This window comes from Lithobates pipiens, unplaced genomic scaffold (genome assembly GCF_037356315.1).
Source record: "Lithobates pipiens isolate NorthernLeopardFrog02 unplaced genomic scaffold, aLitPip1_a1.2 Scaffold_30, whole genome shotgun sequence".
Classification (NCBI taxonomy): Eukaryota; Metazoa; Chordata; class Amphibia; order Anura; family Ranidae; genus Lithobates; species Lithobates pipiens.
This window is the reverse complement of record NW_027507791.1, coordinates 32,424,217-32,449,216: the sequence shown is the minus strand read 5'-3', so window position 1 is coordinate 32,449,216 and position 25,000 is coordinate 32,424,217. Positions and strand designations below refer to the sequence as shown.

Below are 25,000 nucleotides of genomic sequence, written 5' to 3'. Positions count from 1 at the left end.
GTTCTGATATTGGAGGAGTTCTGGTATTGGAGGGCTTCTGGTATTGGAGAAGTTCTGGTATTGGAGAAGTTCTGGTATTGGAGAAGTTCTGATATTGGAGGAGTTCTGGTATTGGAGGAGTTCTGGTATTGGAGGAGTTCTGGTATTGGAGGGCTTCTGGTATTGGAGAAGTTCTGGTATTGGAGAAGTTCTGGTATTGGAGAAGTTCTGGTATTGGAGGAGTTCTGGTATTGGAGAAGTTCTGGTATTGGAGAAGTTCTGATATTGGAGGAGTTCTGGTATTGGAGAAGTTCTGGTATTGGAGAAGTTCTGATATTGGAGAAGTTCTGGTATTGGAGAAGTTCTGGTATTGGAGAAGTTCTGGTATTGGAGGAGTTCTGGTATTGGAGGAGTTCTGGTATTGGAGGAGTTCTGGTATTGGAGAAGTTCTGGTATTGGAGAAGTTCTGGTATTGGAGAAGTTCTGATATTGGAGAAGTTCTGATATTGGAGGGCTTCTGGTATTGGAGGGCTTCTGGTATTGGAGAAGTTCTGGTATTGGAGAAGTTCTGGTATTGGAGAAGTTCTGATATTGGAGAAGTTCTGATATTGGAGGGCTTCTGGTATTGGAGGGCTTCTGGTATTGGAGAAGTTCTGGTATTGGAGAAGTTCTGGTATTGGAGAAGTTCTGATATTGGAGAAGTTCTGATATTGGAGGGCTTCTGATATTGGAGGAGTTCTGATATTGGAGGAGTTCTGGTATTGGAGAAGTTCTGATATTGGAGGAGTTCTGATATTGGAGGAGTTCTGGTATTGGAGGAGTTCTGGTATTGGAGAAGTTCTGGTATTGGAGAAGTTCTGATATTGGAGAAGTTCTGGTATTGGAGAAGTTCTGATATTGGAGGGCTTCTGGTATTGGAGGGCTTCTGGTATTGGAGAAGTTCTGGTATTGGAGAAGTTCTGGTATTGGAGGAGTTCTGATATTGGAGGAGTTCTGGTATTGGAGAAGTTCTGGTATTGGAGGAGTTCTGGTATTGGAGGAGTTCTGGTATTGGAGAAGTTCTGGTATTGGAGAAGTTCTGGTATTGGAGAAGTTCTGATATTGGAGGGCTTCTGGTATTGGAGGGCTTCTGGTATTGGAGAAGTTCTGGTATTGGAGAAGTTCTGGTATTGGAGGAGTTCTGATATTGGAGGAGTTCTGGTATTGGAGAAGTTCTGGTATTGGAGGAGTTCTGGTGTGTTTGCTCTTTGCACATCTCTAGTGGAAATATCTCTATGTTAGGAACTGTGATTAGCATGAAGATTGGTCGGCCTCACTTTAGGACGGGTGTGTCCCTGACATGACCAGCTGATGCCGACACTAAACTTTGCAGCGATAGGTCACTTTGTAATCACACAATATTTTTATACTTTTTTTTTTTTTTTAAGAACAACAAAAACGTTTTTATTTTGGATCATGTTTTATTTGAGACCTGAGCGCCATCTGCAGGTTAAGGGGGGTTATGTTGTGATAGATTGGCGTGTCGTGGCGATGAGCGGGAACCGAGCTGATCATTAGTACAGACTTTCCACTATTACCAATGAGGTGTGATGAAGGAGAAGAGAGCCCCGAAACGCGTCCACAACGCATCTCTAGACTGAAAAAGCAAAAATATATTTTATATATACAGTATATAGACACTGTCTTTTGCTCTCTGTCTCTTCTGTTCCTCCATTCTGGACCCCCCTTATCTCGGTTCTTGACACCCCCCTCCTCCCTCTCTAACCCCCCTGCACTCTCTATCGCCATCTCTTTTCTCTCTCCGTTTATCCCCCTCCCCTATTTCCCTCTACCCCTCAATCCTTCCCTCCCTCTAGCTCCTCCTACCCCTTCTCCTTTCTCCCCCTCCCTTCTCTATCTTCCCCACCCATTCTTCTCTCTCTTTTCATCCACCAACTTTTCCTGTCACTTCCCCTCCCCCTCGCTCCTCTCCTATCTCATCTCTCTATCCCTTTCTCTAGCCCCCCTCTCCTCTCTTTCCCTCCTCTCTATCTCTCCCCCATTCTCCTCTCTCTCCTCCCTCTCCCCCTTCACCTCTCTCAACCTCCTCCTCTTCTCTCTCCCCCCCATTCTCCTCTCTCTCTCCCCCCCCATTCTCCTCTCTCCCCCCCATTCTCCTCTCTCCCCCCCCTCTCCCTACTCCTTTCTCATGTCTCCCCCTACCACCCTATCTCTTCCTCCCCCATCCCCTCTCAACCCCCTACCCTTAAACCCCTCCCTCTCCTTCTCCCCCTTGTTAATTTTTTACACCTTCTTCTTCCAGCCGGTGTTGTGAAGAGAGAGGCAGAGGATCCAATCCAGCAAATAACTGATATTTTCCAAGGCATTTCCAAGACCCTCCAGGAGAAGTTCGCCAACGCAGAGATCCCATCTCAGACTCAGTACGTTGTCTCCCCTGTCGCCGTCTCCCATGTCCTTGTCTCCCCCGTCCTTGTCTCCCCTGTCGCCATCTCCCATGTTGCTGTCTCCCCCGTCCTTGTCTCCCCCGTCCTTGTCTCCCCTGTCGCCATCTCCCATGTTGCTGTCTCCCCTGTCGCCATCTTCCATGTTGCTGTCTCCCTCGTCCTTGTCTCGCCCGTCCTTGTCTCCCCTGTCCTTGTCTCCCTTGTCTCCCCTGTCCTTGTCTCCCCTGCCCTTGTCTCCTCTGACCTTGTCTCCCCCGTCCTTGTCTCCCATGTTGCCGTCTCCCCCGTCCTTGTCTCCCCCGTCCTTGTCTCCCTTGTCCTTGTCTCCTCTGTCCTTGTCTCCCCCGTCCTTGTCTCCCATGTTGCCGTCTCCCCCGTCCTCGTCTCCCCTGTCCTTGTCTCCCTTGTCTCCCCTGTCCTTGTCTCCTCTGTCCTTGTCTCCCATGTTGCCGTCTCCCCTGTCCTTGTCTCCCCCGTCCTTGTCTCCCCCGTCCTTGTCTCCCATGTTGCCGTCTCCCCCGTCCTTGTCTCCCCCGTCCTTGTCTCCCTTGTCCTTGTCTCCTCTGTCCTTGTCTCCCCCGTCCTTGTCTCCCTTGTCCTTGTCTCCTCTGTCCTTGTCTCCTCTGTCCTTGTCTCCCCCGTCCTTGTCTCCCATGTTGCCGTCTCCCCCGTCCTTGTCTCCCCCGTCCTTGTCTCCCCCGTCCTTGTCTCCCCCGTCCTTGTCTCCCCCGTCCTTGTCTCCCCCCGTCCTTGTTTCCCCCCGTCCTTGTCTCCCCCGTCCTTGTCTCGCCCGTCCTTGTCTCCCTTGTCTCCCCTGTCCTTGTCTCCCCTGCCCTTGTCTCCTCTGTCCTTGTCTCCCCCGTCCTTGTCTCCCATGTTGCCATCTCCCCCGTCCTTGTCTCCCCCGTCCTTGTCTCCCTTGTCTCCTCTGTCCTTGTCTCCCCCGTCCTTGTCTCCCATGTTGCCGTCTCCCCCGTCCTTGTCTCCCCTGTCCTTGTCTCCCTTGTCTCCCCTGTCCTTGTCTCCCCTGTCCTTGTCTCCTCTGTCCTTGTCTCCCATGTTGCCGTCTCCCCCGTCCTTGTCTCCCCCGTCCTTGTCTCCCCCGTCCTTGTCTCCCATGTTGCCGTCTCCCCCGTCCTTGTCTCCCCCGTCCTTGTCTCCCCTGTCCTTGTCTCCCCTGTCCTTGTCTCCCCCGTCCTTGTCTCCCCCGTCCTTGTCTCCCCCCGTCCTTGTCTCCCCCCGTCCTTGTCTCCCCCCGTCCTTGTCTCCCCCGTCCTTGTCTCCCCCGTCCTTGTCTCCCCCCGTCCTTGTCTCCCCCCGTCCTTGTCTCCCCCCGTCCTTGTCTCCCCCGTCCTTGTCTCCCCCGTCCTTGTCTCCCATGTTGCCGTCTCCCCCGTCCTTGTCTCCCCCGTCCTTGTCTCCCCTGTCCTTGTCTCCCCTGTCCTTGTCTCCCCCGTCCTTGTCTCCCTTGTCTCCCCTGTCCTTGTCTCCCCCCGTCCTTGTCTCCCCTGTCCTTGTCTCCCCCGTCCTTGTCTCCCCCTGTCCTTGTCTCCCCCTGTCCTTGTCTCCCCCGTCCTTGTCTCCCCCTGTCCTTGTCTCCCCCGTCCTTGTCTCGTGTCTGTACTGTGACATTTTTATTTTAGCGAGTCGGATCCACTTTCAGGATTTTATTGCAGTGAAATTGAAATGTATGCAGCTACAGCTGGCAGTTAAAGGAACGGGAGGGGGAGGGGGCAAATTGTGGCGAAATTGGCTTAATGGCAGAGAATGTCCTTTTACTAGACGGCCATGGTGTTGTTTTGTGCTCCTTTTCAAGGGGCGCCGATGATGTCATCACGGGCTGTACGGAACATATATTCACATTATCATTATTTTTCTCTACAGGGAACTGGGCGCCAAGATCCAGCAACACGGAGCAACAATATCCGCCAGCATTCAGAAATGGGTTGAAGAGATAATTGCCTTAAGCAAACAAAAACTGAGCTAAACTGCAACCTTGCGATCCGTGGCACCCTGCGATCCGTGGAACCCTGCTCCCCCCGAACCCCATCTCTACCACACCCCTTCATTTTCTGTTACTGTATGACTGACTGTTCCTTTTATAACATGTTATAATAAAACTTGTATTCTGTGCCAACATCCGATTCCAGCATGTCGTTCCTCAAAACCTTTCATGCTGCCCCAACATAGAACCACACCGGGGACTAAAGAGTCACTCCAACTAGAACTTTTCTGCACATGTTTGATGATCACTGCACAGTTAAATCACCTGACCATCAGTGGGATCCCAGGTCTGTACACCCGCTGTGCCCATTATGAGGGGTTCCCACCATCCCTGTGCTGAGTTCCTGGGTCTGTACACCCGCTGTGCCCATTATGAGGGGTTCCCACCATCCCTGTGCTGAGTTCCACGGTCTGTACACCCGCTGTGCCCATTATGAGGGGTTCCCACCATCCCTGTGCTGAGTTCCAAGGTCTGTACACCCGCTGTGCCCATTATGAGGGGTCCCCACCATCCCTGTGCTGAGTTCCCGGGTCTGTACACCCGCTGTGCCCATTATGAGGAGTTCCCACCATCCCTGTGCTGAGTTCCCGGGTCTGTACACCCGCTGTGCCCATTATGAGGAGTTCCCTCCATCCCTGTGCTGAGTTTCTGGGTCTGTACACCCGCTGTGCCCATTATGAGGGGTTTCCACCATCCCTGTGCTGAGTTCCCGGGTCTGTGCCCATACTGTGCCTTTTATGAGGGGTTCCCACCATCCCTGTGCTGAGTTCCCGGGTCTGTACACCCACTGTGCCCATTATGAGGGGTTCCCTCCATCCCTGTGCTGAGTTCCCGGGTCTGTACACCCGCTGTGCCCATTATGAGGGGTTCCCTCCATCCCTGTGCTGAGTTCCCGGGTCTGTACACCCGCTGTGCCCATCATGAGGGGTTCCCACCACCCCTGTGCTGAGTTCCCGGGTCTGTACACCTGCTGTGCCCATTATGAGGGGCTCCCACCATCCCTGTGCTGAGTTCCCGGGTCTGTACACCCGCTGTGCCCATTATGAGGGGTTGCCACCATCCCTGTGCTGAGTTCCCGGGTCTGTACACCCGCTGTGCCCATCATGAGGGGTTCCCACCACCCCTGTGCTGAGTTCCCGGGTCTGTACACCTGCTGTGCCCATTATGAGGGGCTCCCACCATCCCTGTGCTGAGTTCCCGGGTCTGTACACCCGCTGTGCCCATTATGAGGGGTTGCCACCATCCCTGTGCTGAGTTCACCCATAAGCACCCCAGTGTTTGATATCCTTGTTATTGTGACTGATTCAGTTACCTGTCAGGTTTACTTGTTGCCGGGGCATCCAATAGCAGACCCCAGCACTATCACATGGTTGGAGGAGGGGGGGATGCGTGTTTAGGCCACAGTGTGTTTCAACTTCCAGATAGTAGAAACTTCCTGAGAATGCAGGCAAGGTCTGAGCAGCTCCTGGGGTTCCACTTCCAGCACAGTCAGGCGGTTGAGTAAATCTGTAAGAACTCTTTACATGCCTACATAGAACGAGGAGGAACATGGATCCTGACACTGCTAAGGAGGAAAAAAAATGGCAGTTTCCTACGTTGTAGTTATCTTCTCTAGTGTACTTTCGATTGTACTTATCTAGCATATACATGGTGGCAGGGGTCAAGTCCTGGGGGAAAAAAAAGTGTGGGAACTCCCACTCAGGATCCACTCCCCCCACCAAAAAAAAAAAAAAATGATACGCTCATATTCACGAACGCTTCAAAAGTGGTATTTTTCATCCAATTTTCGGATTGTGTGAATGAAGCTTAACTGTTAGAACATAAAAAAAAAAACCACAATCCTCAATAAACATAAATACGGTAATTCTCTTAATAATCAGCATTCATTCCATTGTGCTTCCATGTCATGTGACCATCATGTTCTGATCTTTATTGGGGAATGTTATTTTGTATATAGAGTGTTTATGTGGTGAGTTTACACTTTTCATTGAACAGAGATTGGATAACACAGGGTTAAACGGAAAGGTGATAAATGATCTGCACATTATATGGACAGAATGTTGGGGAGATAGTGATGTGTTCCTGCTTAGGAGATGTATGTTAGCTTGGGGGGACTGCAAACTCTGCAGGGGCTCCAACACACACTCGCTGCTATTCCAACCCTTCACCTATTTCCACATAAACTTCCCTCCTGGCATTAAACTTTGCCAGGTATTGTGCCAAGCTTACCAACCCAAACCGATGTTCCTCCCTCAGCTCACCTCTCTCCCTGCATGTCCTGTGAGCAGAATAGCTGTGCTCCTCCTCTGGGGTCTCTCATCATATGGCACTGAAGATAGAGGGGGGGGGGATTCAGCAGGGAACACACAGAGCAAGTGTGCAGGAGGAGACGGGGGGGGGGGGGTGAGGAGACAGAAAATCAGGAGGGGCCGGCGGGGAGGAGCATCACGAGAGGTCTGACTAAATACAATCTCTTAGCAGCAGGGACCTGATCTACCCGTCAGCTATCTGTGATTGACAGGTAGATCGAAGAGGAAGCTGTCATGGGGCCCCCTACTGGCAATGCCTGAATGGTCAGGTGTGTGGCACTTACTATTCGGCGGCTGCTGGTGTAGCACCTGCCACACACCTCTCATACTTCAAAGTCTTGCAGGACGCGGCTGCTAATGGGAACTGAGTCCCTGTTGTGGAAAAAGTACAGGAACTCCGTTCCCATGCGTTCCCGCAGGACTTGAGCCCTGCATGGTGGGATGAAGACAGAGGACGTCCTCCTGGGTGGGATAAAAACAGAGGATGTCCCCCTGGATGGGATGAAGGAAGAGGACATTTACCTGGATGGGATGAAGACAGAGAGCATCTTCCTGGGTGAGAGGAAGACAGTGGACATCCTCCTGGGTTAGAGGAAGACAGAGGACGTCCTCCTGGGTGGGACGAGGACAGTGGACGTCCTCCTGGGTGGGACGAGGACAGTGGACGTCCTCCTGGGTGGGACGAGGACAGTGGACGTCCTCCTGGGTGGGACGAGGACAGTGGACGTCCTCCTGGGTGGGACGAGGACAGTGGACGTCCTCCTGGGTGGGACGAGGACAGTGGACGTCCTCCTGGGTGGGACGAGGACAGGGGACGTCCTCCTGGCTGGGACGAGGACAGGGGACGTCCTCCTGGCTGGGACGAGGACAGGGGACGTCCTCCTGGCTGGGACGAGGACAGGGGACGTCCTCCTGGCTGGGACGAGGACAGGGGACGTCCTCCTGGCTGGGACGAGGACAGGGGACGTCCTCCTGGCTGGGACGAGGACAGGGGACGTCCTCCTGGCTGGGACGAGGACAGGGGACGTCCTCCTGGGTGGGACGAGGACAGGGGACGTCCTCCTGGGTGGGACGAGGACAGGGGACGTCCTCCTGGGTGGGACGAGGACAGGGGACGTCCTCCTGGGTGGGACGAGGACAGGGGACGTCCTCCTGGGTGGGACGAGGACAGAGGACGTCCTCCTGGGTGGGACGAGGACAGAGGACGTCCTCCTGGGTGGGACGAGGACAGTGGACGTCCTCCTGGGTGGGATGAGGACAGTGGACGTCCTCCTGGGTGGGATGAGGACAGAGGACGTCCTCCTGGGTGGGATGAGGACAGAGGAGGTCCTCCTGGGTGGGATGAGGACAGAGGAGGTCCTCCTGGGTGGGATGAGGACAGTGGACGTCCTCCTGGGTGGGATGAGGACAGGGAACATCTTCCTGGGTGGGGCGAGGACAGGGAACATCTTCCTGGGTGGGGCGAGGACAGAGGACGTCCTCCTGGGTGGGGCGAGGACAGAGGAAGTCCTCCTGGGTGGGGCGAGGACAGAGGAAGTCCTCCTGGGTGGGGCGAGGACAGAGGAAGTCCTCCTGGGTGGGGCGAGGACCGAGGAAGTCCTCCTGGGTGGGATGAGGACGAAGGGCATCTTCCCGGGTGGGATTATGACAGAGGACATAATCCTGAGTGAGATGAGGACGGGGGGGGGGGGGGCGTTCTCCTGGGTGGGATGAGGAGGGAGAACATCCTACCGGGTGGGATGAGGACAGAAGACGTCCTCCAGGGTGGGATGAGAACAGAGGATGTCCTCCAGGGTGGGATAAAAAGGAAGGACAAAAATAATAGAATAAAACAGAATAGGATAAGATAGAAAATAAAGAATAGAATATAAAAAATAGAATAGAATAAATTAGAATAAAATAGAACGAATATCGTAAGTGCTGGCAATTCTTAAATCCGGGTATATAAGAAGATTTGAGATCCCGAAACATGGATCTTGACATTAAACGATACTAGTAAAGTATCTTTATATGGACTGGATAAAATGCATTTTTGTGAGGTTTTAATAAAGTTCAAGAAAAAAAAAGGAAACAGCATGAGCACATTATATGGAGCATAACACGAGACAAAACGGCCCTAATATGTCCTCCTCCACCATTCAGCCCCGCCCCCAATGAACTATAATAATAATAAACGGCTCTCCCCATTGGCTAAACAAATGCACTGTCACTGCAAAGCCCATGACAAAATCGCACGTGTGTCAATGACCTGTCTCTAAAGTCAACATGTATTTCTTCATGGTGAAGGATGGGATCCCCTTGCAAGGCTTTGTTCTGGAGGTTCCTTCACTTTTCTCACTTTGGAGGGATTTCCTCTAACTTCCTGTTGAAGCTATGAGACAGGAAGTGAAGGGGAAATCTCATGAATGGGGACACAGGTGGCAAATGGTAGACTCACCCACTCTGTATTTCCCTGGAGACTGTTATCAATCCCAAATTTTGAGTTGTCACCAGGACGGGAATAGAGGAGACATCTTCAAATTGGGGTGACCCTGGCGACAACTAGGCTTTCCTCTCACTTCCTGTTGTGGTTTTGAGAGGTGAAGTGAAGGGAAATCCCCCGAATGGAGACACAGATGGCAAATGATAGACTCACCCACTCTGTGTTGCCCTGGTGACTGTTATCAATCCCAATTTTTGAGTTGCCACCACCAGGAGAGTCTTTCGGCACTAGTGACCCTGGCAACAACTAGGTTGTTTTCTTCTCACTTCCTCTTATGGGTATGGGACAGGAAGTGAAAGAATTTTTTTTCTATGGGATACATATGATAAAAAAAAATAAAAAACAGTAAAGGGTTAAACGTTTTCATTTCAAGATGGCGGCTCACCATAAAGTTAAAGTGGACCCTTTATGGGGTCCAGAGGTTGGGTTTCCTTGACAGTCACCCAACCCAACCCTTCGCGCCAACATAAAGCCATTTATAAACAAATGGTTCGCCCAAAATTAAGACAAAATGTACCTCAGATGAGACGGGCCTTCACCACTTTCAGGAGGAACGAGTGAAGTCATTAAGCCTTTCCGGCAGAGCTCAACGCGGTCTGGAGTGCATTTTGGTGGGGTTTCGAGCTCCCAGTTGTGTTGGCGATATCACCCGTAAGCGTTGTAGGCTCCATTTGGGGTCAAGAAAAAAAATTGGGTGGTTTGGTCAGGAATGGGGGGAGGGGCTGTAAAAAAAAAAAAAGCAGATTTTCCAAGTCGCATGAGTTAACTGCCAACACAGTTATCCCTGGAGGGGAAATCTCTCGAAAGGAGCCCCCCGGATAGCAGAAAAAAAAACGACCCACCCCCGTCGTACCCCCAAACTCAGTGCTATTTGTAAGCAATTCGTTCACCCAAAATTAAGAAAAAATTACCTCAGGTGGGGGCCACCGACAGTTCCGGGAGGAACGGGTGACGTCAGCGGGCAGAGGCCGGAGTTCAGGGTGATTATTTTGGCGGGATTTCGAGCTCCTGGTGTGGTGACGTCACTCAGAAGTGCCGGCGGCATCACCTGAGGTGATTTATTTTTAATTGTTGACCAATTTGTATAGAAATGGAGGAAGGGGCTGTCAAAAAAGCTGATTTTCTAAGCCACACACTTCAACAGCCAACGCAGTTGCCCCTGGAGGGAAAATCTCTCTAAGCGTATCTCCAGATAGCAGGGGGGGGGAACTCACAGGGGTCCTAACCCTCCCACCATTGTAGTCCCCAAATACAATGGTATTTGCAAACAAACCGTTCACTTAAAATGTTGAAAGAATTACCTCAGGTGGGGGTCTCCGACACCTCTGTGAAGAATAGGTGACGTCACCGCGCAGAGGTCGGAGTCCTTAATGGTCCCGAGAGCATTTTGGTGGGATTTCGAGCTCCTGGCCCTGTCAGAAGGTGTGGTGGCATCATTGAGAAGTGCCAGCGGCGCCACCTGAGGTATTTTTTTAAAAAAAATTGGGTAGTTTGTTTACAAATGGGAAGGGTTGTAAAAAAAAAAAAAAAAAACATTTCCCTGGATGGTAAATCTCTAATGGAGCTCACAGATAGCAGAAAAAAAACCTGAGAGGGGTCCTAACCCTCCCCCATCCAACCCCCAAACAAAATGCTATTTGCAAAAAAAAAAGTTCACCCAAAATAAAGAAAAAAATTACCTCAGGTGGGGCATCCGACACCTCAGGGAGGAGCAGGTGACGTCACCGTGCATGAGGTCGGCGCTAGGAATGGTCCTGAGAGCATTTTGGCGGGATCTGGAGGTCCTGGCTCTGTCAGATGGCATGGTGACGTCACCCAGAAGTGCTGGCTGCGCCATCTGAGGTGATTTTTTTTTACATGTGCCCGCTTTGTTTAGAAATGGGGAGGGGGGGGGGGGGCTGTCAAAAAGCAAATTTTCCAAGCATGGCTAACGCAGTTGGCGGCACCACCTGAGGTGATTTTTTTCTAGAATTTTGGCCACTTTGTCTAGAAAAAGGGGAAGACGCTGTCAAAAATGCAGATTTTTCAAGCCGTACACTTCAACAGCCAACACAGTTGCCCCAGGAGGGGAAACCTCTCTAATGGAGCCCCTGGATAGCAGGGAAAAAAAAGCCTGACAGGGGTCCTAACCCTCCCCCATTCTACCCCCCAAACACAATGCTATTTGCAAACAATCCGTTCACCCAAAATTAAGAAAACATTACCTCAGGTGGGGCATCCAACACCTCCGGGAGGGACAGGTGACGTCACCACGCAGAGGTCGGAGCTCAGAATGGTCCGAGGAGCATTTTGGCTGAATTTTAAGCTCCTGTCTCTGTCAGAAGGCTTGGTGACGTCACCCAGAGGTCCCGGCGGGCGCCATCTGAGGTGATTTTTTAAATAAAATTGCCTACTTTGTTTAGAAATGGGGAGTAGAGGCTGTCAAAAAGCCGATATTTGAAGATGCTCCCCTCAATGGCCGAAGCAGTTGTCCTCGGAGGGGAAATGTCTCTAATGGAGCCCCTGGATAGCAGGGAAAAAACTGACAGGGGTCCTATCCCTCCCCCATTCTACACCCAAACACAATGCTAATTGCAAACAAACAATCTGTTCGCCCCAAAATGAAGAAAACATTACCTCAGGTGGGGGGCATCCGACACCTCAACGAGGAACGGGTGATGTCACTGCGCAGAGTCGGAGCTCGGAATGGGAATGGTCCGGAGAGCATTTTTGGCGGGATTTTGAGCTCCTGGCCCTGTCAGAAGGCGTGGTGACGTCACCCAGAAGAGCCGGCGGTGCCATCTAAGGTGATTTTTTTTAAATAAAATTGCCTACTTTGCTTAGAAATGGGGAGGAGGGCCTGTCAAAAAGCTGATTTTCCAAGCTGCCCACCCCAATGGCTAACGCAGTTGTTTCCGGAGGGGAAACCTCTGTAATGGAGCCCCTGGATAGCAGGGAAAAAAAGCTGACAGGGGTCCTAACCCTCCCCCCATTCTACCCCCCAAACACAATGCTATTTGAAAACAATCTGTTCGCCTAAAATTAAGAAAAAAAATTACCTCATGTGGGGGGGCCTCTGACACCTCCGGGAGGAACGGGTGACGTCACCGCACAGAGGTCGGAGCTCGGAATGGTCCTCAGAGCATTTTGGCGGGAATTTCAAGCTCCTGGCCCTGTCAGAAGGCGTGGTGACGTCACCGAGAGGTGATTTTTTAAAATAAAATTGCCTACTTTGTTTAGAAATGGGGGGGAGGGGCTGTCAAAAAGCCGATTTTCCAAGCCGCACGCTTCAACTGCCGACGCAGTTGTCCCCGGAGGGGAAATCGCTCTAATGGAGTACCTGGATAGCAGGAAAAAACCCTGACAGGGGTCCTAACCCTCCCCCATTCTACCCCCCAAACCCAATGCTAATTGCAAACAATCCGTTCACCCAAAATTAAAAAAAAAATTACCTCAGGTGGGGGACCTCTGACACCTTCGGGAGGAACAGGTGACGTCACCGTGCAGAGGTCGGAGCTTTGAGAGCATGGAGTGATAAAACCAAAAGACGTTGCCTTGGTAACGCCAATAACGCAATAGCCGTCCATATCCGCACACTCCAGGTAACCCCGGATATGCTGGAAATCTTCTATCAGGACACAACCAGCCAAATTGTAGTCAATAATCCAAATTGCGTGCTTCAACCATGCGTTTTAACAAAGGCGCTTCAACCACTGACGCATTTCGCCACAGTGACCTTCCTTAGGACAGCATAATTCCGGCTTTATTGTCATTTATTCAGGATGGCTCCAGGTCTCTCTTTCGTTTGCAGCCGAGCCGGCGCCATCATTTTCAAATATTTCTGTCAGAACAGGTGAAAGTTTACTGGGGAAACGCTTGGTGCCAGCAGTAAAGATGGCGGCGCAGGCCTCAAGCTAGCGTGACAGGCACTTCCGGTCTCTCCTCCTTCTCTGCCAGCCATCATGGTGGACGAGGCTACACGCCGGGTGGTGTCGGAGATCCCGCTGCTGAAGACCGGGGCCAGCCCGCGGGACAAGGAGCTGTGGGTGCAGCGGCTGAAGGAGGAGTACCAGACCCTCATTAAGGTGTGTGTGGAGGGGGCGGTCCGCTCCTGTAATGTGCCCCCCGGGGATAAGGTGGGGCTCAGAGGTTCCGGGGTGCAGGAGGTGTGAGGAGGGGGTCCTCTGATAGTACTATGAGGGCAAATACTGAAATCTCATTTGTATTGGTCATAGCATGACTATACACCCTGCAATATGATTTAGTCCACTTCCTGTCCTGGTGACACACTCACTCTTTCCATTTTGGTGGCCCCCTTATTGCTTTCTGTCCCCTTGATCTTCTCACCCTCCTACTTCCTGTCTTGGTGACACCCCCACTCTCTTCCTTCCTGTCCACCGTCCCCCTGCCCTGCCGACACCGTCCCCCTGCCCTGCCGACACCGTCCCCCTGACCTACCGACACCGTCCACTAATCTACCGTCACCGTCCCCCTGACCTACCGACACCGTCCGTCCCCCTGCCCTGCCGACACCGTCCACTAATCTACCAACTCCGTCCCCCTGCCCTGCCGACACCGTCCGTCCCCCTGCCCTGCCGACACCGTCCGTCCCCCTGCCCTGCCGACACCGTCCACTAATCTACCGTCACCGTCCCCCTGACCTACCGACACCGTCCGTCCCCCTGCCCTGCCGACACCGTCCACTAATCTACCAACTCCGTCCCCCTGCCCTGCCGACACCGTCCGCCCCCCTGCCCTGCCGACACCGTCCACTAATCTACCAACTCCGTCCCCCTGCCCTGCCGACACCGTCCGTCCCCCTGCCCTGCCGACACCGTCCGTCCCCCTGCCCTGCCGACACCGTCCGTCCCCCTGCCCTGCCGACACCGTCCGTCCCCCTGCCCTGCCGACACCGTCCGTCCCCCTGCCCTGCCGACACCGTCCGTCCCCCTGCCCTGCCGACACCGTCCGTCCCCCTGCCCTGCCGACACCGTCCGTCCCCCTGCCCTGCCGACACCGTCCGTCCCCCTGCCCTGCCGACACCGTCCGTCCCCCTGCCCTGCCGACACCGTCCGTCCGCCTGCCGACACCGTCCGTCCGCCTGCCGACACCGTCCGTCCGCCTGCCGACACCGTCCGTTCCCCCTGCCGACACCGTCCGTTCCCCCTGCCGACACCGTCCGTTCCCCCTGCCGACACCGTCCGTTCCCCCTGCCGACACCGTCCGTTCCCCCTGCCGACACCGTCCGTTCCCCCTGCCCTGCCGACACCGTCCACTAATCTACCGACACCGTCCCCTGCCCTACCGACACCGTCCCCTGCCCTGCCGACACCGTCCCCTGCCCTGCCGACACCGTCCCCCTGCCCTGCCGACACCGTCCCCCTGCCCTGCCGACACCGTCCCCCTGCCCTGCCGACACCGTCCCCCTGCCCTGCCGACACCGTCCCCCTGCCCTGCCGACACCGTCCACTAATCTGCCGACACCGTCCACTAATCTGCCGACACCGTCCACTAATCTGCCCTGCCGACACCGCCCCCCTGCCCTGCCGACACCGCCCCCCTGCCCTGCCCTGCCGACACCGTCCGTTCCCCCTGCCCTGCCGACACCATCCACTAATCTACCGACACCGTCCCCTGCCCTGCCGACACCGTCCCCCTGCCCTGCCGACACCGTCCCCCTGCCCTGCCGACACCGTCCCCCTGCCCTGCCGACACCGTCCCCCTGCCCTGCCGACACCGTCCACTAATCTGCCGACACCGTCCACTAATCTGCCGACACCGTCCACTAATCTGCCGACACCGTCCACTAATCTGCCGACACCGTCCACTAATCTGCCGACACCGTCCACTAATCTGCCCTGCCGACACCGCCCCCCTGCCCTGCCGACACCGCCCCCCTGCCCTGCCGACACCGCCCCCCTGCCCTGCCGACACCGCCCCCCTGCCCTGCCCTGCCGACACCGCCCCCCTGCCCTGCCCTGCCGACACCGCCCCCCTGCCCTGCCCTGCCGACACCGCCCCCCTGCCCTGCCCTGCCGACACCGCCCCCCTGCCCTGCCCTGCCGACACCGTCCCGTCCCCCTGCCCTGCCGACACCGTCCCGTCCCCCTGCCCTGCCGACACCGTCCCGTCCCCCTGCCCTGCCGACACCGTCCCGTCCCCCTGCCCTGCCGACACCGTCCCGTCCCCCTGCCCTGCCGACACCGTCCCGTCCCCCTGCCCTGCCGACACCGTCCCGTCCCCCTGCCCTGCCGACACCGTCCCGTCCCCCTGCCCTGCCGACACCGTCCCCCTGCCCTGCCGACACCGTCCCCCTGCCCTGCCGACACCGTCCCCCTGCCCTGCCGACACCGTCCCCCTGCCCTGCCGACACCGTCCCCCTGCCCTGCCGACACCGTCCCCCTGCCCTGCCGACACCGTCCCGTCCCCCTGCCCTGCCGACACCGTCCCGTCCCCCTGCCCTGCCGACACCGTCCCGTCCCCCTGCCCTGCCGACACCGTCCCGTCCCCCTGCCCTGCCGACACCGTCCCGTCCCCCTGCCCTGCCGACTCAGTCCGTCCCCCTGCCACCGCCCACTTCCGAAGGGGGTAGCCTTTACCAGGAGCTCCTTCCTCACTTACTACACGTCTTTCACTCACCTACGACCGCCGTTCTGGGTCTTTGCCCCAGGTGAAAGAATATCTTCCCTGCTGCCCCCCCCCCCCCTTCTTGCCCTAGAGATTGGGGTGAGTCCATCATAAAGCTCCCCCCCCCAAGGACTTTCCTTCTATGTGATTGGCTGTATATGTTTGTAATTGATTTCCTGTTTTGACCCCCGCAGTACGTGGAGAACAACAAGAAGGCGGACAATGATTGGTTCAGACTGGAGTCGAATAAAGAAGGCACCAGGTGAGATGTGGGTGGGGCTGTTGGCAGGAGCTCCGCCTCCCACGCCGGTTGGCGCTGTGATGGTATAACGGGCTCTCCTCCCCCGCTGTGTTGCAGGTGGTTCGGGAAATGCTGGTACATCCATGAGCTGTTGAAGTACGAGTTCGATGTGGAGTTCGATGTGAGTGGTTTTCGAAAAATTAGATTTTCATGGTTTTGACCAGAGCAGCAAATTTATCATCCAATCGCTGATAGGTGTCAGGAGTAAATGGGAGGGGCTGGAAGGTGTGGGGGAGGGGCCTAATCAGGTGTAAAAAGACAATAAGTAAGAGAAAATCTGCCTGTCATACCTTCTTGGTGACAACAGCACCGGAAGTGAGCAGGTGGGGTGTCACCGGGACAGGTAGCGAGAAGGTGGGGTGTCACCGGGACAGGTAGCGAGAAGGTGGGGTGTCACCGGGACAGGTATCGAGAAGGGTGGGGTGTCACCGGGACAGGTATTGAGAAGGGTGGGGTGTCACCGGGACAGGTAGCGAGAAGGGTGGGGTGTCACCGGGACAGTTAGCGAGAAGGGTGGGGTGTCACCAATACAGGAAGTGAGCAGGTGGGGTGTCACCGGGACAGGTAGTGAGAAGGTTGGGGTGTCGCCGGGACAGGTAGTGAGAAGGATGGGGTGTCGCCGGGACAGGTAGGGAGAAGGTTGGGGTGTCGCCGGGACAGGTAGGGAGAAGGTTGGGGTGTCGCCGGGACAGGTAGGGAGAAGGTTGGGGTGTCGCCGGGACAGGTAGGGAGAAGGTTGGGGTGTCGCCGGGACAGGTAGCGAGAAGGTTGGGGTGTCGCCGGGACAGGTAGCGAGAAGGTTGGGGTGTCGCCGGGACAGGTAGCGAGAAGGTTGGGGTGTCGCCGGGACAGGTAGCGAGAAGGTTGGGGTGTCGCCGGGACAGGTAGCGAGAAGGTTGGGGTGTCGCCGGGACAGGTAGCGAGAAGGTTGGGGTGTCGCCGGGACAGGTAGCGAGAAGGTTGGGGTGTCGCCGGGACAGGTAGGGAGAAGGTTGGGGTGTCGCCGGGACAGGTAGGGAGAAGGTTGGGGTGTCGCCGGGACAGGTAGGGAGAAGGTTGGGGTGTCGCCGGGACAGGTAGGGAGAAGGTTGGGGTGTCGCCGGGACAGGTAGCGAGAAGGTTGGGGTGTCGCCGGGACAGGTAGCGAGAAGGTTGGGGTGTCGCCGGGACAGGTAGCGAGAAGGTTGGGGTGTCGCCGGGACAGGTAGCGAGAAGGTTGGGGTGTCGCCGGGACAGGTAGCGAGAAGGTTGGGGTGTCGCCGGGACAGGTAGCGAGAAGGTTGGGGTGTCGCCGGGACAGGTAGCGAGAAGGTTGGGGTGTCGCCGGGACAGGTAGCGAGAAGGTTGGGGTGTCGCCGGGACAGGTAGCGAGAAGGTTGGGGTGTCGCCGGGACAGGTAGCGAGAAGGGTGGGGTGTCGCCGGGACAGGTAGCGAGAAGGGTGGGGTGTCGCCGGGACAGGTAGCGAGAAGGGCGGGGCGTCGCCGGGGCAGGTAGCGAGAAGGGTGGGGCGTCGCCGGGACAGGTAGTGAGAGAAGGTGGGGCGTCGCCGGGACGGGTAGTGAGAGAAGGTGGGGGCGTCGCCGGGACGGGTAGTGAGAGAAGGTGGGGGCGTCGCCGGGACGGGTAGTGAGAGAAGGTGGGGGCGTCGCCGGGACGGGTAGTGAGAGAAGGTGGGGGCGTCGCCGGGACGGGTAGTGAGAGAAGGTGGGGGCGTCGCCGGGACGGGTAGTGAGAGAAGGTGGGGGCGTCGCCGGGACGGGTAGTGAGAGAAGGTGGGGGCGTCGCCGGGACGGGAAGCGAGAGAAGGTGGGGGTGTCGCCGGGACGGGAAGCGAGAGAAGGTGGGGGTGTCGCCGGGACGGGTAGTGAGAGAAGGTGGGGGCGTCGCCGGGACGGGTAGTGAGAGAAGGTGGGGGCGTCGCCGGGACGGGTAGTGAGAGAAGGTGGGGGCGTCGCCGGGACGGGTAGTGAGAGAAGGTGGGGGCGTCGCCGGGACGGGAAGCGAGAGAAGGTGGGGGTGTCCCTTTTTGTAGCGCCAATGCTGCAGGTGACAGAAGTAACAGGTTTATATGTAGTCTCTGCAGATAATAGTATTTTTGTCTCCTGGGTGTAGATTCCGGTCACTTACCCGGCCACGGCCCCCGAAATCGCCCTTCCAGAGCTGGACGGCAAGACGGCGAAGATGTACAGGTAAGGGGGGGGGGGGGGGGCATAACTGGCACACTGCAGACCATATATGGCCATTAAAGGGGAACTCCTGCCAGCATGTAATGTTTTTTTATTTCCCCATAGAGGAGGGAAGATCTGCCTGACGGAACACTTCAAACCCCTGTGGGCGCGGAACGTACCAAGATTCGGCCTGGCCCATCTCATGGCTTTGGGGGTGAGTATTGTTGAAGAGCAGCGGTCACAATGTGCAGCAATCCTACAAGAGCTCCGCCTTTTATCACGATAAAGCCGTTTTCTCCGGTCAGTGACTGCTTGGGCTGAGATGATGTCATCAGTCTGCCGCAGGCGGGAGGAAGCATTTCCTTAGTCTCCATCACTGATCAGTACTCCTATCATTGTACGCTAGTTCCCTGATTGTCGTCAGTACAGACCGAAGACCTGAAGTACATTTCTGATGTATTGCTGCCCGCTTTTCAGTGACCTGTTTCTGGGCCCCCCCCCCCGTTTTCAGTGACCTGTTTTTGGGCCCCCCCCCCCCCCGTTTTCAGTGACCTGTTTTTGGGCCCCCCCCCCCCGTTTTCAGTGACCTGTTTCGGGCCCCCCCCCCGTTTTCAGTGACCTGTTTCTGGGCCCCCCCCCCGTTTTCAGTGACCTGTTTCTGGCCCCCCCCCCCCCCCCGTTTTCAGTGACCTGTTTCTGGCCCCCCCCCCCCCGTTTTCAGTGACCTGTTTCTGGCCCCCCCCCCCCGTTTTCAGTGACCTGTTTCTGGGCCCCCCCATTTTCAGTGACCTGTTTCTGGGCCCCCCCCCCCCCCCCGTTTTCAGTGACCTGTTTCTGGCCCCCCCCCCGTTTTCAGTGACCTGTTTCCGCCCCCCCCCTTTTCAGTGACCTGTTTCCGGCCCCCCCTGTTTTCAGTGACGTGTTCAGAACTACTTCTTCTCCCGGTGACAAAACGGGTGTCACAGGAACAGGAAGTGATGGGGAAATGTCAAAGCGGGACACAGAACTTCTTCTCCTGGTGACAAAACGGGTGTCACAGGGACAGGAAGTGATGGGGTAACTTCAAAGGGGGACACAGAACAACTTCTGGTGACAAAACCGGTATCACAGGGACAGGAAGTGATGGGGAAACGTCAAGGGGGGGGACACAACTTCTTCTCCTGGTGACAAAACCGGTGTCACAGGGACAGGAAGTGATGGGGAAACGTCAAAGGGGGACACAGAACTTCTTCAATGGGGCTGGATTTTAAAATGAGGGAGCATCTATTATCTTGGATCTGCTTTAAAACTTTGAAATGTGTTTTACAATTTTTCCTTCTCCTGATCCTGGAGATTCCTGGTAACTCTTTCCTCTCCGTCCCTCAGCTGGGCCCCTGGCTGGCGGTGGAAATTCCTGACCTGATCAGCAAAGGATTAATCAAACATAAGGACAATTGAGGGCGAGATTCCAGCCAATCAAGACCCGGGGGGGCAAAGGATCAGCCAATCGCTCTTCTGATGCAAAACCCGGGGGCCACTAACCAGCCAATCACCTCCCTGATGCAAGACTCGGGGGGGCCACTAAGCAGCCAATTACACCCTGGAATACAAGACCCGGGGGCAAATGACTAGCCAATCACCTCCCTGATACAAGACTCGGGGGCAAATAGAAAGGCACGAGGACCACCAAGCAGCCAATCGCGTCGTCGATACAAGGCCCAACTCTTGAGAATCTGTTATTTATTTATCATATTTGTACCCAAAACTGCCCCACCATCTGCTATTCTGTGTAATAAACCTTCTCTCTCTCGCACTCACCTGGTCTGTGTGCCGTCATTACATCGGAGGAGTTGTGGGCAGATTTTGGGTCATGTGTCTCTCGTGCAGGAGCAGAGCCGATTCTGGACGCTTGGCTCTGTGGGTGGGAAGTGTACGGGTTTGGAGGTGACACCGGAGAGCCCAGCAGACTACATAGACCACCGAAGGCCAACCTGTAGCCAAACCTTTTATGGACAGAGCGGGGAAAGGGTTGAAGTGACAGGACAGGAAGTGAGAGGAAATGTTTCCGATGGGGACAAAAATGAGTGGATCTTCAATCTGTGTGTTGCCTGGAGTTCCCAGAGGGGAGGTGGGAGGAGACTTGTCCATAGAAACCAACCAGATTTACAGAGAAGTGCAGCCCGTGGTCTGTATATAGATGAGATCATATGTGACCCATGACCCTCCTATATATTGATACATCATCTGGTGTGACCTCTGACCCCCTCTGTATATAGATCGGTGACCTCTGTGTATATATAGATCGGTGACCTCTGACCCCCCTCTGTGTATGTGTAGAGCGGTGACCTCTGACCCCCCTCTGTGTATGTGTAGAGAGCGGTGACCTCTGACCCCCCTCTGTGTATGTGTAGAGAGCGGTGACCTCCTGACCCCTCTCTGTGTAGAGAGCGGTGACCTCTGACCCCCCTCGGTGTATGTGTAGAGCGGTGACCTCTGACACCCTCTGTGTAGAGAGCGGTGACCTCTGACCCCCCTCTGTGTAGAGAGCGGTGACCTCTGACCCCCCTCTGTGTAGAGAGCGGTGACCTCTGACCCCCCTCTGTGTAGAGAGCGGTGACCTCTGACCCTCTCTGTGTAGAGAGCGGTGACCTCTGACCCCCTCGGTGTATGTGTAGAGCGGTGACCTCTGACACCCTCTGTGTAGAGAGCGGTGACCTCTGACCTCCTGTGTATATGTAGAGAGCGGTGACCTCTGACCCTCTCTGTGTAGAGAGCGGTGACCTCTGACCCTCTCTGTGTAGAGAGCGGTGACCTCTGACCCCCTCTGTGTATGTGTAGAGAGCGGTGACCTCTGACCCTCACTGTGTATGTGTAGAGCGGTGACCTCTGACCCCCTCTGTGTATGTGTAGAGCGGTGACCTCTGACCCCCCTCTGTGTAGAGAGCGGTGACCTTTGACCCTCTCTGTGTAGAGAGCGGTGACCTTTGACCCTCTCTGTGTAGAGAGCGGTGACCTTTGACCCTCTCTGTGTAGAGAGCGGTGACCTCTGACCCTCTCTGTATAGAGAGAGCGGTGACCTCTGACCTCCTGTGTATATGTAGAGAGCGGTGACCTCTGACCCCCTCTGTGTAGAGAGCGGTGACCTCTGACCCCCTCTGTGTAGAGAGCGGTGACCTCTGACCCCCTCTGTGTAGAGAGCGGTGACCTCTGACCCCCCTCTGTGTAGAGAGCGGTGACCTCTGACCCCCCTCTGTGTAGAGAGCGGTGACCTCTGACCCCCCTCTGTGTAGAGAGCGGTGACCTCTGACCCTCTCTGTGTAGAGAGCGGTGACCTCTGACCCCCTCTGTGTAGAGAGCGGTGACCTCTGACCCCCTCTGTGTAGAGAGCGGTGACCTCTGACCCCCCTCTGTGTAGAGAGCGGTGACCTCTGACCCCCCTCTGTGTAGAGAGCGGTGACCTCTGACCCCCCTCTGTGTAGAGAGCGGTGACCTCTGACCCCCTCTGTGTAGAGAGCGGTGACCTCTGACCCCCTCTGTGTAGAGAGCGGTGACCTCTGACCCCCTCTGTGTATGTGTAGAGAGCGGTGACCTCTGACCCCCTCTGTTTAGAGAGCGGTGACCTCTGACCCCCCTCTGTTTAGAGAGCGGTGACCTCTGACCCCCCTCTGTGTAGAGAGCGGTGACCTCTGACCCCCTCTGTGTAGAGAGCGGTGACCTCTGACCCCCTCTGTGTAGAGAGCGTGACCTCTGACCCCCTCTGTGTAGAGAGCTGTGACCTCTGACCCTCTGTGTAGAGAGCGGTGACCTCTGACCCCCTCTGTGTATGTGTAGAGAGCGGTGACCTCTGACCCCCTCTGTTTAGAGAGCGGTGACCTCTGACCCCCCTCTGTTTAGAGAGCGGTGACCTCTGACCCCCCTCTGTGTAGAGAGCGGTGACCTCTGACCCCCTCTGTGTAGAGAGCGGTGACCTCTGACCCCCTCTGTGTAGAGAGCGGTGACCTCTGACCCCCTCTGTGTAGAGAGCGGTGACCTCTGACCCCCTCTGTGTAGAGAGCTGTGACCTCTGACCCCCTCTGTGTAGAGAGCGGTGACCTCTGACCCCCTCTGTGTAGAGAGCGGTGACCTCTGACCCCCTCTGTGTAGAGAGCGGTGACCTCTGACCCCCTCTGTGTAGAGAGCGGTGACCTCTGACCCCCTCTGTGTAGAGAGCGGTGACCTCTGACCCCCTCTGTATCTAGAGATTGGTGACCTCTGACCCCTTTGGATATATAGATCGGTGACCCCCTCTATATATAGATCAGTGACCTCTGACCCCTTATGTGTATAGATCGTGACCTTTGACCTCTCTGTATATAGATCGGTGATTTCTGTATATAGATCGGTGATCTGTACATTATTGATCGCTCATAATAGTTTCGTCCATTGTAATTATAAAGAGAGCGGCAGCCCCGGACTGTACCATCGCAGTGATGCCGGGGGGGGAGGGGGCAGTCAGTATCGCTGCGGTGGGATATCCGATCCTCCTGTGTGTTGCTCCTCCTGGGTGAAGGTAAAGACTCCTCCCATAATATGTAAGGGGGTACCTCTCCCCCCCGGCCTCGGCTCAGTGGTTCAGTCCAATCTGTGCGCAGGCGCGGTGCGCTCGGGTTTGCCCTCCCCCCGACCATGCGAAGTGCGGGCGGGGGAAGCCAAGTCCGCCATGTTGGCTCCTGGCAGGAGACGGTTTACTAACACACGGTGACTATGGACAACCGCCGTACATGTGAGAGCAGAGCGGAGCCGCCCGTCACCGGACAGCCGTCCCCCTCCCGGTGTGCAGCATGACCCGCACCCCCAGCCCCGGTGAGTGTTTATCCCCCTCCCTCCCTGTGCGGGGTGTGAGCATTAACCCCTCCGTGTGCGGAATGAGATCCCCTCCCCCCCCTGTACACCGGCCTGACCCCTCCCCCAGCATGCTGCAGAGAGGGGGCCTTATTTTGGGGGAAGCAGTGGTCTCTCTGCAGAGGTCTCACCCCTGCATGCTGCAAACAGGGGCCTTTTAGATGAAAAGGTGGTCTCTCTGCAGAGCCTCCCCCCCAGTATGCTGGGAAGCAGTGGTCTCTCTGCAGAGGTTCTATACACCACCCCCCCAACCCTGAGAGTAGGAAATACTGTCCCATGTCACAACACTGGTCTCTCTGCAGAGGTCCCCCCAGCGTGCTGCAAAGAGGGGGTCTCATTAGGGAAGCAGTGGTCTCTCTGCAGACCCTGCAGTAGAAAAGCCTGCCCCATGCCAGGACGCTGCAGAGAAGGAAGCAGAGGTCCCTCCCCTGCATGCTGCAGAGAGGGGGTCTTATTTTGGGGGAAGCAGTGGTCTCTCTGCAGAGGTCTCACCCCGTGCATGCTGCAAACAGGGGCCTTGTAGATGAAAAGGTGGTCTGCAGAGCCCCCCCCCCCCCCCCAGTATGCTGGGAAGCAGTGGTTTCTCTGCAGAGGTCCTATACACCCCCCCCACCCTGAGAGTAGGAAAGCCTGTCCCATGCCAGAACGCCGGTCTCTCTGCAGAGGTCCCCCAGCATGCTGCAAAGAGGGGGTCTTATTAGGGAAGCAGCGGTCTCTCTGCAGACCCCCCAGTAGAAAGGCCTGTCCCATGCCAGGACGCTGCAGAGAAGGAAGCAGAGGTCCCTCCCCTGCATACTGCAAAGAGGGGACCTTGTTGTGGATGAAGCAGTGGTCTCTATACACCCCCCCCCCCCTGCGTAGGAAAGCCCGTCCCATGCCAGCACGTTGCGGAGTAAGAAGCAGTGGTCTCTCTGCGAAGGTCCCCCCCCCCACCCTTTCCTCTATACTGAGACAGACGTCTGGCAGTGCAATCGGCAAGGCTCACGCTCTTTGTTGATTGGAGAGTTTTGACTGAGCGGAGGGGGGCGGGGGATGCCGACCTCTGCGGAGAGACCACTGCTTCCTCCTGAAGAGCAATTCATCTTTGGCTCGCTCTTCGGGGGACATTTGACAGACAGGTATGAAAATCGCCTTCTATGCAAACATCTCTTGTGATAGAAATAAGGGGTGACGGGTCCTCTTTATGGAGAAATCTGGGGGGGGGGGGCAAAAAAGACCCCCCAAATCTCTCACCCACAAGGGGGGGAGGGGAACCCGGGGCTCCCTCCAGCTGTTGCAGAACTACAAGTCCCATCATTCCTCGGGGGTGAGGGGGGGGGGTCATTGTAACTGCCGGCTCTGCAATGCCTCATGGGAAATGTAGTTCCCAAACAGCCGGAGGGCCCCGAGTTCCCCTCCCCCCACCCGATGTAAAGCATTCCATCAATACTTTTTTGTTTATTTTTTTTTGATCTAATGCTAAAAAAAAAAAAAAAAAAATGTTTTATATTATTATATATTTATATTAAAAAAGAAAAAAATCTCTAATATATATATATATATATATATATTTTTTATTTATTTTTTTCACAATAATGTGACTGAGTGGTGTACTTACTTTTGTCAGATACTGTATATATATATATATATATATATAATTTTATTATTTTATAATTTTTTTTTTTTAATTTCTTTCAAAATAATTGCATTTAAAATACCGCTGCACAAATAGCGTGCAACATATAAAAAAAAAAATTGAAACAATCGCTATTTTATTCCCTAGGGTCTCTGCTAAAAAAAAAAAAAAAAAAATATTTTATATTATTATATATTTATATTAAAAAAGAAAAAAATCTCTAATATAT

The 25,000-nt window shown here is 55.3% G+C and overlaps 2 protein-coding genes and 1 long non-coding RNA gene across 3 annotated transcripts in view; all 3 read left to right on the top strand.

The window, feature by feature from the left end:
• Positions 1 to 4,560, top strand: part of LOC143942607 (uncharacterized) — an 8,805-nt gene extending 4,245 nt beyond the window's left edge. Inside the window, exons 3-4 of the long non-coding RNA XR_013264808.1 lie at positions 2,282 to 2,399; positions 4,308 to 4,560. This is a non-coding gene — a long non-coding RNA (uncharacterized LOC143942607). The remainder of the gene's footprint in view (positions 1 to 2,281; positions 2,400 to 4,307) is intronic.
• Positions 4,561 to 13,119: 8,559 nt separating this feature from the next.
• UFC1 (ubiquitin-fold modifier conjugating enzyme 1) lies at positions 13,120 to 20,088 on the top strand. Its single transcript, XM_077463962.1, has 6 exons — positions 13,120 to 13,283; positions 16,020 to 16,087; positions 16,184 to 16,247; positions 18,241 to 18,317; positions 18,420 to 18,510; positions 19,662 to 20,088. Exons 1-6 carry the CDS (start codon positions 13,161 to 13,163, stop codon positions 19,731 to 19,733), a joined length of 495 nt encoding a protein of 164 aa, XP_077320088.1. The 5' UTR covers positions 13,120 to 13,160; the 3' UTR covers positions 19,734 to 20,088.
• Positions 20,089 to 22,955: 2,867 nt separating this feature from the next.
• The window catches only part of USP21 (ubiquitin specific peptidase 21), a 33,919-nt gene continuing 31,874 nt past the window's right edge, over positions 22,956 to 25,000 (top strand). Inside the window, exon 1 of the mRNA XM_077463961.1 lies at positions 22,956 to 23,117. Within this exon, the coding sequence (XP_077320087.1) occupies positions 23,096 to 23,117 (22 nt within the window). The 5' untranslated portion in view covers positions 22,956 to 23,095. The remainder of the gene's footprint in view (positions 23,118 to 25,000) is intronic.

Coding starts and splice junctions, on each gene's coding strand:
- UFC1 (XM_077463962.1), top strand. CDS start 13,161: ATGGTGGACGAGGCTACACGCCGGGTGGTGTCGGAGATCCCGCTGCTG. Junction 13,284..16,019: donor AGTACCAGACCCTCATTAAG/GTGTGTGTGGAG, acceptor TGACCCCCGCAG/TACGTGGAGAACAACAAGAA. Junction 18,511..19,661: donor CCCATCTCATGGCTTTGGGG/GTGAGTATTGTT, acceptor TCCGTCCCTCAG/CTGGGCCCCTGGCTGGCGGT.